Source organism: Rosa chinensis, chromosome 1 (genome assembly GCF_002994745.2).
Source record: "Rosa chinensis cultivar Old Blush chromosome 1, RchiOBHm-V2, whole genome shotgun sequence".
NCBI lineage: Eukaryota > Viridiplantae > Streptophyta > Magnoliopsida > Rosales > Rosaceae > Rosa > Rosa chinensis.
In genome coordinates, this window is record NC_037088.1 from 13,282,613 (window position 1) to 13,296,597 (window position 13,985).

At 39.8% G+C, this 13,985-nt stretch overlaps 1 protein-coding gene and 1 pseudogene across 1 annotated transcript; both read right to left on the minus strand.

Moving 5' to 3' along the window:
* Window positions 1–385: 385 nt before the first annotated feature.
* LOC112182124 (2-alkenal reductase (NADP(+)-dependent)) lies at window positions 386–2,096 on the minus strand. Its single transcript, XM_024320567.2, has 4 exons — window positions 1,808–2,096; window positions 1,340–1,684; window positions 1,136–1,218; window positions 386–999 (listed from the first exon to the last, which is right to left on the minus strand). Exons 1-4 carry the CDS (start codon window positions 2,057–2,059, stop codon window positions 621–623), a joined length of 1,059 nt encoding a protein of 352 aa, XP_024176335.1. The 5' UTR covers window positions 2,060–2,096; the 3' UTR covers window positions 386–620.
* A 9,368-nt stretch (window positions 2,097–11,464) lies between these two features.
* On the minus strand, window positions 11,465–13,761 carry LOC112182125 (annotated as a pseudogene).
* Window positions 13,762–13,985: the final 224 nt, after the last annotated feature.

Sequence of the window (13,985 nt, forward strand, 5' to 3'; positions counted from 1 at the left end):
ATATGCATGGGATCAGATCAGAAGAGAGGAGTACAGATGGAGCCAGTTTTCATCCGTAATGCTAGAAGCTACTACCACGCGTTTCCACTTTAATTAAATACTCTCGATCAAAAGCCAAATGGACAACACCGTAGAACATGGATCAGAATCACCAAAATCATTGCATTTTCCTTTCTTATTTTAACAACAGACATCACCATTACATTTTGCTATTTATACTCTTTGGTGAAACAGATCGAACACATATTGACATGGCCTTGATAGATTCTTTTCATAGATTAGAAATCTAGTTCAGCATATTGAAAGTAATGTAAATGTTTCTGTGTTTGACATGAAGATAGTAATAGCTAATTTAGACCATAGAAACACCAGCTAGGCAGCTATATGCATCAACTTCTCTAGAATTAATAATCAGCTTCCAGGCCTTATTAATGTATTAATGAAGGGAGTATATGGTGGACAAGTATACTTTTACATCCATGTATGATAATGATAAAGCTAGCTAGCTCTTGCACCCCTTTTACAATAGATAATTTTACCATATAGTATGTGATAACTATTGATGATACACCATATTAAGCTGGTTCATGCAGGCAAAGTAAGGAAATAATGGAGTTTGATCATTCTCGGGAAACAACAACAACCTGCTTTCCAACATTGCGACCTGTAAAGAGTCCAATCAGGGCCGATGGAGCACTTTCAATGCCTTCAACTACATCTTCCACATATGTAATCTTCCGTTTTTTTATGTCAAGCAGAACCGTTTCAAGAAACTTCTCGTAAAGATGATAGTAATTCGCAACAATAAAACCTTGCATCCGTACCTCTCTAGAAAGAAGGAACATTAGATTGTGTACACCTTCAGGCTTCTCAAGGTTATATTGGGATATCATCCCACAAACTGCAATTCGCCCGCAGAACTTCATGTTTGGTAGCACTGCATCCAGCATCTTTCCCCCAACATTTTCAAAGTAAATATCAATACCTTCAGGAAAGTACCTGGCATTTGTTTTGATGAAACATCAAATTATAAGGACCAGTTCGAAACATCAAATTATAAGGACCAGTTCTAAATGAACACCAGGGGTAAGGGGAGTTCAGATAAGCACTATTTGCCAATACAAATGACACTGACCGTTTTAGAGCTGCATCCAAGTTAGGTTCTTCTTTATAATTGAAAGCCTCATCAAACCCAAACTTGTTCTTCAGCAAATCAACCTTAACTCACAGAATGAAATATACAACATTTAGAACATTAAAAGAAGTTGATTGCAATGATGAAAACCGTAAAACGACAGTGGATTGATTGATCATTGAACAGCAAAGAGTCATGAAAGACCTTTTCTTTACTTCCAGCACTTCCAACGACATAGCAACCCACGAGTTTGGCAAATTGGCCAACAAGTTGACCTACTGCTCCAGATGCTGCTGAGATGTAGACTGTCTCCCCTTTCTTAGGTGAGCAAACTTCATAAAAACCTACATAAGCAGTCAGTCCAGGCATACCAAGAATTCCAGTATAGTAAGAGAGAGGCACGTCAGTGTTGTGAATCTTGAACAGAGATTCTGTTGCATTTATGAGACTATATTCTTCCCAATCAGTGATTCCCCAAACCAAGTCGCCTCGCTTAAAGTTTGCATCCCCAGATTCCAAGACTTTAGCCACTCCAAATCCAGTCATAGGCTGCAAATATATATCACATGTAAGTAATCAATCCTACATTTAAATTTAAATATGCACTATGTTCTTTGTACATCAATATCAAATACGTGGAACAGAATAGAAGCTAGAGAGTCAGTGACTGACCGAACCAGGAGTGAAGGTTTTGGTATAAGGATCAGTATCAGAGCTAGGCTTGGTAATCTGGATTTTAGTATAAGGATCGCAGGACAAGTAGAGGTTCTTGACCAGAACACCAGTGGAACCTTGTGGGAGCTTCAGTGTGGCTGTACTAGTGGTCAATTGCATGTTAGATTCTTTGGGGAAGCCGGTGACATAGTCTTTGAATAACACCTGCTTGTTCCTCACTACTTGCTCTCTCTCTACACCGCTCGCCATTGCTATTTTCTTCTCTCTGTTTCTCAAAACCTAGTTCAATTCGTCAATTTATATACAGTAATAAGAGACACAGCTGGGATCGAATTATGGTCAACAATTAGAATGGTCAAAGCACACACTCTAATAGTCATAGAGATGAGGTAGTCGCCTATGTCATCAGCAATTACCATATTAGACTGGTCAAAGCACACACTCTAATAGAGATGAGGTAGTCGCCTATGTCATCAGCAATTACCATATTAGAATGGTCAAAGCACACACTCTAATAGAGATGAGGTAGTCGCCTATATCATCCATCCATTGCTGATGGCTAGGAAGGAGGCGCGGGAAGGGGTGAACAATGTTAACAATGCTCTTGGGAATTTTTGGAAGCCTCTCTGGAAACTTAAAGTGCCTCCGAAGATGAAACATTTTCTGTGGAGATGTGCAATGGGATTTATACCGACTATGGAAGCGTTGCATTGGAAGAGAATTACTCAGCGGCGATTTGTTTCCGGTGTCACCAAGAAATAGAAACGCCTGTACACGCAACATGGAGGTGCGGAGAGTGTGTTGCGGTGTTCGAAAGGGCGGCTTTCATCTCCAAACTGTCAACCAGTCAGTTTCCCTCTTTTATGGTGTTTTTTTATTATGCCATGAAAATCTTAAGAGGAAGAGGAGTTACAATTGCTTGTCTTCCTACTGTGGTGGAATTGGCATGAAAGAAACTCATTATATCACAATGGAACTGTGTTGTCTTCTGAGATGGTATTTGAGAATGGGGTGCGGCAGGTGTCTGAGTGGCGGGCTACTGTCGTGAGTAGGAGTGGAATTGAGGAGGGGTTTGCAAATGGTAGGTTGCATGGACGTGATGGGTTGTGTGTGCATGGGAATAATATGGATGGTTTGCATGGGAATGGGCCAATTATGCAGGATAAACATGCAAAATAGAGAGGTTGTAATTGGTTGGCAGCCTCCTGAAAGAGGAAAGCTGAAATTGAATTGTGATGGGGCAGCATCAATTAATTGTTAGTGTGAGTCTTTTTTCCTTATTAGGAATAGATTATAAGGGAATATATCGTTGTAACTACTTACCTTATATGTATTGTGTAGTACAGTTGTAGTACGATTGTAACCTGTTTATATACACCACAGAATGGGTGTAATAATATATCAGAAATTTATTCTCTCAACCTTGTTCTATTTGACTTGGTATCAGAGCAAAGATCCGAGAGGACTTTGTCTCTTTGTCTTAAATTTCAGACTATCATCATCGTTTGTCTGCACCCTAGGCGTCCGTCGAAGAACGACCAGTGTCTTCTTTTTTGACTTCGGCGACACCCTCTCATCTCTAGTTCGGGCCCCATCGTCTGCACCAGACCGTCTACACCAGACAAGACCCTGCTGGTTTCCAGATCGTTTTCGAACCAGACCTGTCGATTTTTCCAGATTCGGCGTCGCTGCATCACATCAGGTTCTTCAGTTCCGGCGTCGCTGCCCAGTTCACGGCAGCACTCAGACTGATCCAGCCGGTTCGGCCCTCCTCGATTCAGACGACTCCGATCCTCGATCGATTCCAGCCCAAACTGACGATCGATCCTCACCTTCAAATCGATTCCTCACTTCCAGATCGATCGCTCTTGATCTCTCCCCGCATCTATCTCGACCTTCAGTGAGTCAACTCGCCTCCTTCAGTGAGTCAACCCGCCTACATCAGTGAGTCCACTCGTTTGAACTCGGTCAACCGACTCGGTCCACACATCCAGCTTAGTCAACCAGGTTCCAAAAAAAAAAAATGTTGTTTCTATTGTTATTCTTATTTCCGCTGCGCACTTTGGGATTTGTGTATTTTTCTATTTTATTACTACAATGGGTGGTGATGACAGTGAAGGTCAGAGTTCTAAGACCAATGAGGTCCAGAGGGTCAAAGTCTCTGTCAAGAGCTCAGAAGGTGGTTCTTTTGGGGGTACCAAACTCAATGGTACCAATTTCCGAACATGGAAGAAGATTATGTCTGTTTATCTCCGTGGGATACACAAAATGGGGCATGTGACTGGAACAATCAAGGCTCCTAGTGAAGATGATGTGGAGGCCTATGCTAAGTGGGAAGATGATGATGGGTTTGTAATGTCAATTCTATTTCGAGCCATGATTGATGATGTACTACAGATGGTGGAGGAGTGTGAAACTGCTGAGGCGATATGGAAGACGTTGGGAGATCTCTATATAAATCAGTCTGATTTCATACAGGTTCATGAATTGATGTGCAAAGCTGCTAATATGCAACAGAATGGGCAACCAGTAGCTGTGTATTTCACTAAGCTCAAGAATGTATGGGCTGAAATTGATCAGAAGCGTCCTTGCAAGATCAAGAATCAGGAAGATCTTGTGTGGTACTAGAAGGAGAAGGAGCTAGAAAGGGTTCATGTTTTCTTGAGAGGACTTGATGAGAAGCATAGTAGTGCAAAGGGAGAATTGCTCAGAATGATAGACCCTCCTAGTTTGAACACAGCTTTTACATACATCCGCAAGGATGAGTCTCAACAGGAAAGTGTCAAACATGCACAGGTTGAAGTATCTAGCCTAGCCATTCAGGCCAAGTCGTCGGCACCTCTCCTTCAGGAGCAGAGTTCAGGCCCACTTCCTCAGCAAGGTTTCCCACACGGCTTCCCCAACCGCCCTCGTCCTCAATGTTCTTATTGTAACGACCTTGGGCATATTCGGGAGACTTGTTGGAAGTTGAACCCACACCTAAAACCTAAAAAGCAAGGTTATCGTCCTAAGGCAAAGGCAGCTGCTGTTCAATTGGTCAAAGAACCAGATTTCTATGGAGTGGCTGGCCAAGATCATCATACAGCCGGTGGAACTACTCCTATAGCCTCTATAGCTGGTCGAGGTAAAATTGGTATGGCTTTAAAGGTTTCTAATTTTGTTGGTTCTGATACATGGATTATTGATTCTGGTGCCTCCGATCATATGACTTATGACAAATCATATTTTACTAAATTGTCTTCCCCACCAGTGTCCTATGTGACCAATGCCAACGGTGAGGCTTTTCCTGTGTTAGGGTCAGGGTCAGTGCGTATTACCCCCACTTTAGAACTTCATAATGTATTATATGTGCCTGATTTATCTCATCACTTGATATCTGTCCCACAATTGAACACTGAGTCTAAATGCTCTGTAACCTTTTATCCTATGTATGTGATTTTTCAGGATCTTCTCACCAGGGAGATAGTCGGTCGGGGGTATCTGAGGGGCAGGTTGTTCCATCTGGATCAGACATACGCAGGAGAGAAACCAGGGTACCGTCCCGAGCCGCTTTGACTTCGAATTCTGATAAGCTAAGTGAAATTTGGTTGTGGCATCGCCGTTTAGGGCATCCATCTTTTAGTCTTATGAACAAAACCATGCCTACTCTATTTATTGGTGTGGATGAGTCAGTTTTACATTGTGAAACATGTGTTTTGGCCAAGAGTCATCGTGCTACTTATTCTCCTAGTATTTCTAATAAAAGTGTTATTCCTTTTGAGTTGATTCATTCTGATGTTTGGGGACCTTCTAAAGAGCCTACTGTATTGGGTATGCGATACTTTGTGTTGTTTATTGATGATTGTACGAGATTGTCATGGGTTGCTCTTCTTAAAACCAAGGATGAAGTCTTTCCTGCTTTTCAAACATTTCGTAATCTTGTTCAAACACAATATCATAGCACCATTAAAGTCCTTCGTTCTGACAATGGGGGGGGGGGGGTATGTTAACCATGTGTTCCAAGAATTCTTTAAAAACCATGGGATTGTTCACCAAACCACGTGTCCACAAACACCAGAACAGAATGGAGTGTCCGAACGAAAAAACCGACATTTACTTGATATGGCTCGTGCCCTTCTTTTTAGTGCTCATATGCCTAAGTATCTTTGGGGCGATGCTATACATGCTTCCTCTCATCTTATCAATCATCTTCCATCCAGTGTCCTTCAAGGAAAAATTCCTTTTGAGGTTCTCGCCTCTCATGTCTCCTTACCATCATTTCATAGTCTTCCTGCTCGTGTCTTTGGTTGTGTTGCTTTTATCCATGTCCCCAAAAATCAACGGTCTAAGTTGGATGCCCGGGCTCTTAAGTGTGTGTTTGTTGGCTACGACGGCTATCAGAAGGGGTACAAGTGCTATCATCCACCAACCAGAAGGTATTATGTTACTATGGATGTTACTTTCTTTGAAGACATGAGTTATTTCTCCTCTTCAGATACAGCTCTTCAGGGGGAGACTTCATATTTTGAAGAGCTATATCATGGAGAGGGGGAGGAATCAGGAGAAGGAGAAGCCACACAGCCAGGAGGTATTTTGAGTGATCCGGTTGAGACTATTAGCTCGCCAACCCCAGCAGCAGAAGCATCAGTTTCCATCCCTCATAATGAGGTTGAAGACACAACTGCCCCTCCTGTCATCGCTTCTACCCCTGACCCACAGCTTCCTGGTACTGAAGATCACCCATCTGAGGTATGTCCATCCACTGATACTAGTAGTAGTGAGTCTAATGTTGAGGAATATGTGTTACCACATAGGACCACTAGAGGTCAATCAGCCAAAAGATATGAACCTAGTCTTACTGCCAAATCAAAATACCCAGTAGCCAACTATATGTCCACTAGGAGGTTGTCTAAGTCATATGAATCATTTGTGAACCAAATATCTGCTGTATTAGTACCTAACAAAGTGCAGGATGCGTTGGGGGATCCAAAATGGAGGAAGGCTATGAATGAAGAGATGGAGATGTTGCAGAAGAACAATACTTGGCAACTTGTGCCTCCACCACAAGGCAAGAAGGCTGTAGGCTGTCGTTGGGTGTTTACCGTGAAGCATAATGCAGATGGATCAGTGAATCGATATAAAGCACGGCTTGTAGCAAAGGGATTTACTCAGACATATGGTATAGACTATGATGAAACTTTTGCTCCTGTTGCCAAGATGAATACTATTCGGGTTCTGCTCTCGTTCGCTGCTAGTTTAAATTGGCCACTCCGACAGTTTGATGTCAAGAATGCATTTCTTCATGGAGAGTTAGTCGACGAAGTGTACATGAGCCTTCCACCAGGGTATGTAGTTGCTTCCCCTGGTGAGTTTGTATGCAAATTGAGAAAATCTCTGTATAGTCTCAAACAGTCACCTCGTGCTTGGTTTGGAAGATTTTCACAATTCATGCGGAAGGTTGGTTACAGGCAGAGCAACTCCGACCATACCTTGTTTCTCAAACATCAACAAGGGAAGGTAACAGCTCTAATTATTTATGTGGATGATATGGTAATCACTGGTAATGATACTGTTGAGATGGATAGCTGCAGAGACAGCTAGTCTCTGAGTTTGAGATGAAGGACTTGGGTGAGCTAAAGTACTTCCTAGGAATTGAGGTAGCCAGGGGGAGAGAAGAAATCTATCTGTGCCAGAGGAAGTATGTGCTTGACTTGTTGACAGAGACAGGTTTGTTGGATTGCAGACCTATTGACACTCCTATTGAGCAGAACCATTGTTTAGCTGAGTATCCAGATCAGGTACCTACTGATCGAGCTCGCTATCAGAGGTTAGTTGGGCGCTTGATTTATTTGGCTCATACTAGACCAGATGTTGCATATGCAGTGAGTGTGGTGAGTCAGTTCATGCATAATCCAAGTGAGAGTCACATGGATGCTGTTATGCGAATTCTGAAGTACTTGAAGTCAGCTCCAGGAAGGAGAATATTGTTTTCTAAACACAGCAACATTCTTGAGGTTTGTGGCTTCACTAATGCAGATTTGGCTGGAAATATCACAGACAGAAGGTCGACATCAGGTTACTTCACTTTTGTGGGAGGTAACTTGGTTACATGGAAGAGTAAGAAACAGAAAGTTGTGGCACGTTCTAGTGCTGAAGCTGAGTATAGAGGTATGGCTCACGGAGTGTGTGAATTGTTGTGGCTGAAAAATCTGTTACGTGATCTGGGTTTCAAACTCAAAAATTCCATGCAGTTGTATTGTGATAACAAGGAAGCTATTGACATATCACAGAATCCCGTACAGCATGATCGTACTAAGCATGTGGAAGTTGATCGTCACTTTATAAAGGAGAAGCTAGATGCCAAAATTATTAGCTTTCCTTTTGTTCCAACTAAAGAGCAACTTGCAGATGTACTCACCAAAAGAGTTTACAGGAAGGCGTTTTATGACTCACTAAGCAAGTTGGGCTTGGTTGATATATATGCGCCAACTTGAGGGGGAGTGTTAGTGTGAGTCTTTGTTCCCTATTATGAATAGATTACAAGGGAATATATCGTTGTAACTACTTACCTTGTATGTATTGTGTAGTACAGTTGTAGTACGATTGTAACCTGTTTATATACACCACAGAATGGGTGTAATAATATATCAGAAATTTATTCTCTCAACCTTGTTCTATTTGACTTTAATGCGGGCCATTATGTGGGGTGGGAAGAAACGGGGGATATTGTCTTGGCTGCGGGTCAACGAATTATGCACCCAGTTTCAGCTTTGGTCTCAGAGTTGCTAGCTATAAAAATGGGGTTGGAGATGGTGAAGGAAAGAAGGTTAGATGTCTTGGAGGTGAAAAGTGATTGTCTTAGTGCAGTGCAGCTTATTAATCAAAGAGATAAGTGTTTTGCGGCGGAAGGAATTAGAGTGGAGGAGATACAGATGGTTCTGGATGAACTTCATATCTCTAGGATCCTGCATACACCGTGGAATAAAAATCAAGCTGCTGATGAAATTGCTAAGTTTGTAGCCCGAGGGAGTGGGCGGGAATTATGGTTAGAGGATGTGCCTTCTTGGCTCATGTCCATCACTTCTAGTGAGAGGCAAAGGCGTAGCTACACACGGGCTTCGCTGGGCTACAGCCCACCCCAAATTTGAAAAAAATATTAATTTATAGCTTAATTTTAATTAAAAAAATTATATATTAAAAAGTAGCCCACTTCAAATTTCTAAAGTTAGCCCATATGTTAATTTTTTTGGGTCATATCTATGTTATTTCTTTGCTTGAAGTATTTAGTTGTGTTTATTTTCTATTATGCTTTAAGAGACATATTCGCATAAAAAACTTGCTTTTTTTAGGTAAATTAAGTCAGAATAAGAGTTGGCTGAGAATTATGATACAAATTCAATAATTAAAGATTTTTGGTTCTATTCAAGAGCACAAGCTAAAATTTGAGTAGATATGTTCTTTTGTCTTAGACTTTTGTTATAGAATTTCTATAACGTTTAATGTTGATTTTTTTGGATCAGTTAGCTATTTGATTATTTAATATGTAATTAATATATGATGTGGTTTAATTTAAGGAAAGAATAAAACATGTTACTAGTAAAACTTAGGGGAAAAAATAATTTAAAGCATTAGTAAACTTTTATTAAAATTTTTTTTTTAGCCCACCCTATTTTAAAAAGGAGCATCTATTCATACCTCCATAATCGGCATTTGGACCTCTTCCTTTTTCTAAGTGATGGTTGACTTTTTCAACTCATGTCAAATTACCAATAAGGACATAAAAGAGGAAAAAAAAAATTATCTTCTTACCTCCACGAACAGTATGTAGTCTTCAACTTGGAGAAAACCTTCTCCTCTAACGTAAACCCTAAAATATACATTAAAATCTATGGAAGAAAGTGATGATTCAGTAATTGGGCTAAGCATCTTTTTGGAGTTTTTGCACAAAGTATGGGCTTAGAAGTTTTATGTTCTTCTTTTTTTACTATCTTAATTACAAATCTGCTCTAAGAAGATCCAAGTAAATATCTCAAAGATCAACTGAGAAAATTTAATCCCTGCAAATTTACTGAAATATTTGATGTTGAAAAGTTGAGGTATTATGTGTTGCTTTTCAGCAAGAGGGAGAGGGAAAGGAAAAAAAAATGAACTAAGGTATGCTTGCATAATAGAAAGTGAGTAACGGAGAGTGTCAGATAAGAAAACAAAACAGTAAAGATAGTAAAACCATTGGAAACATGTTTATGTTCTTAGTATAATTGGACTGATGCATTAATACTACATTCATATGTGAATTGTTTATGCTTTCTCGATTGTCATGGTTTCTACTTGAATTTTTTTATTTTTTTTATTTTATATATGAAGAGTGCTCCAACAACCATGGGGAAAAGAGCCTAGATCATAAACTCTAGTCCACAAATACTATCATAAGTTGTGAAAAGCATTTGGAATAAAAACCCTAGACATTTGATTATGAAGAATAGGGGGAGGCGGAGGAAGTGGAGGAAGTAGATGATTGATTGAAAAATTCAAAGATTAGAATGGCCTATGGGTATTGCCTAGAATTTTTCAGTTAATTTACCTTATCCATGAAAATCACTTTATTTCATTAGAAAACCTTTGAAAATTTTCTTTTTATCAAAGTTTATTTAGTTTCAATATAACAAATAGGCTTTTATTGATTTTATTGGACGAGGGGTATTATAGAAAAATTAGGAGGTGTAGATAGCAAATTGGTTATTTATAAAGATAAGTTGGAGGTCTATTAAGTGGAGAGGTCCAAATACCAATTTTAGAGGTATGAATAGAAACTCCCATTTTAAAATCCTAGTTCCGCCATTGGTGAGAGGCCTTTAACCGGTGCGGATAGGAGGGATTTGAGTAGAGGATTTATTCCCATATTGTTGGGAGATATTGAGACTACATTACTACAACGGGTCAATCCCGAGATATATAATCGTTTGGTTTGATTGAATAAAAGTTGTCTTCTCTCAAAAAAAAAAAACTAGGTACCTCCCTCCCTCCCCAGATTTCAACTTTACTTCATTTTGCATTCATGCCTTTCATAGAGATTACGTAGTCGCTTACGACACTAATAACTATTTTTTGGATGAAGTTCTAACCTGATACGAGGTGCTCTCTTTCCTTTATTCCTCTGATATTACACGTGCACGTGATCGGCAATTTGTGACATTTGATTGTTCACTTAATAGTTGTAGTTTATAAATTACAGAGTATATTAAACTGTTAAACATAGAGATTGTTATGACCATTCAGCTTGCTAAGCTACTGTGTTAAGGACACCCATCTGTTACTACACCTTTCCTTATCTTGACCCATGTATGAAGCCAAACCAGTATGCAACGGTTACTTTTGCCAGCCAGCTATAGTACTATTGGGATAAGGACTCACCAGATTTGCACATATGTCTGCAATCTATCGATTTGGATCCTTTTTCATGAACTTGAAATTGTATGCTCCTCTCCTTTTGCTGGGTATGAAATGAAAATCATGTTTTGAGTTCCTTTGTTTGTTTGTTTTACCTTGAAGTCTCTATTATTTATACTGGAACACCAGTTCATCGATAATTGATCATTAATCGGGATGATCATCAAATTTCCCCCATTAAAACTGCATTTCTAAAAGAGTCACCCCTTCCCCAATTGCAAAGGCCAGACACATTGTATCATTCAAAGGGAACATAGCTCTCACAAAACCTGTAGAAGTAACTTCCAAATATACATACGAGGTATACTTTTACATCTATAATTATGATAATGATACAGCTCTCACACTCCTTCACAATATGATAACTGCTAATAGTACAGAAAATTAATCAAGGGTCACGTACAGGTTAGGAATTGGATTTGATCATTCCCAGGAGACAACAACAACTTGCTTTCCTACATTGCGACCTGCAAAGAGTCCAACCAGAGCCGAGGGAGCGCTCTCAAGGCCTTCAACTACATCTTCCACAGTTCCACGTACATAACCTTCCCTTCTTTTACGTAAGGCAGGACCATTTCAAGAAACTTGCCACACAGATGATAGTAATTAAAAGCAACAAAACCTTGCATCCGGACCTCTTTGGAGATCAGAGACATTAAGTTATGTACACCTTCAGGCTTCTCAAGGTTGTACTGTGAGATCATCCCGCAAACTGCAACTCGGCCACGGAATCTCATGTTTAGTAGCACCGCATCAAGCATCTTTCCCCCAACATTCTCAAAGTAAGTATATATATATATATATCGATACCTTCAGGAAAGTACCTGGTTTTTAAAGCAAATGATACATATCAGACTAGGACTAGTTGTAAGAAAACACCGACAATGTGGGAAGTCCAGTATGTATATCTTTAAAGATATTAACCTTTTCAAAGCTGCATCCAAGTTAGATTCTTCTTTATAATTGAAAGCCTCGTCAAACCCAAACTTGTTCTTCAGCAAATCAACCTAATTCAGAGAAATGATATATAGTGTTAAAGCAGGAAAACAAGTTGACTGAAAAGAGTAAAACTGTAATATGAAAACTAATATTGTAGTTGGCATTGATAAACAAAAATCAATGACTGACGGATCACCTTTTCTTTACTTCCAGCACTTCTGGCAACATAGCAACCCATGAGTTTGGCAAACTGGCCAACTAGTTGACCTACTGCTCCAGATGCTGCTGAAACATAGACCGTCTCTCCTTTCTTAGGCAAGCAAAGCTCATAAAGACCAGCATAAGCAGTAATTCCAGGCATACCTACATAACAGAAGGAATACAACAGATGATCCTTAAGCCTCAAGCCTGAAGCAGGCAGATACCATGTTGAATACACTTTTCACTATATTTAGTTGGATGCATTACAGCAACCAGTGCACTCAAGCAGAGAAGAATATATGATATACATCCAGGTGAGTAAATTGCAGCATGACCAATAGGATCAAAATTAATTCTTTGATGCTGAAGCAAGTTACTTTAATTACCTAACTTGAATATAAACAGGAATGAGGTCACTGAAAGATGTGTGAGGATTCACATCTACTTAAGCATCACACTAGTTGTTACTTGTCGGCATCTGGAAATTAAAATGAGCAGAATTCGTTTTAGAGGGAATATCATTGATCAGAAAAAGGAAAGAAGAAGATTTTGACTCATGCATTCTGACCATTATTAAACTTGACTCTCAAAACTAAACATACTACAATTATCCAATACATGCAATCAGTGACACAATCACACAATTATGTAAAAAGATCTATTTTTGAATGATACAACTGAATTGAAAATTTGAAATAGGTACAATAATAATAGGGGAAGGGAGGGCATATACCGAGAATTCCGGTATGATAAGAGAGAGGAATATTGGGGTCGTGGTGAATCTTAAATAGAGAGTGTGTTGCAGTGATGAGACTGTACTCTTCCCGGCCAGTAATCCTCCAAATCAAGTCGCCCTGCTCAAACTTTGCATCCCCAGACTCCAAAACTTTAGCCACTCCAAATTCGGTTACAGGCTGCACATGCATATAAATAAATATAAATAAAATTTGAATATCAAAATGCCGGATACGATCGGTTCTGAAATGAAAATTAAGAGAGAGAGAGGGAGAGCTAGAGAGTACTGTCGACGGAACCGGGGTGGAAAGTTTCGACATAAGAGGCAGTTTCACGTTTGGTCATGCGGTCTCTCATGTAAGGATCGCAGGACAAGTACTAGAGATTTTGACGAGAACCCCGGTGGAACCTTGTGGCAGCTTCAGTGTGGTTGTGGCCGTGCGCAATTCCATGTCGGATTCTTTGGGGAAGCCGGTGACATAGTCTTTGAGTATCACCTGCTTGTTGCTGATCATTTCAGAGGGAATCGCCATTAAGGTAGTTGCTCTTGAGTTCGAGATGGTACAAAGTACAAACTACATAGGTGGTGATCAAATTGCAAGCTTTTGTTGTTGCTGTTTCTTCTGATAAGCTTTGGCTGTGGTGCCGTTGGTACGTGTGCGTAGTCAACTGTATTTATACGGAAAGAAATGGATAAAAGACAGAATGGTTACACACAGGCCGGTCCTGAGATTGTAGAGGCTTGAGGCAAAAAAAAAAAAATGTGGGCTCATCTGAATTTCACATTTTAGCAATTAAACAAATTTTTATTCCTTTTAGTTCTCAATTTGAGTGCTTTTGGGCATATTTTGTTTAGTGCTTTATTATTCTTGTA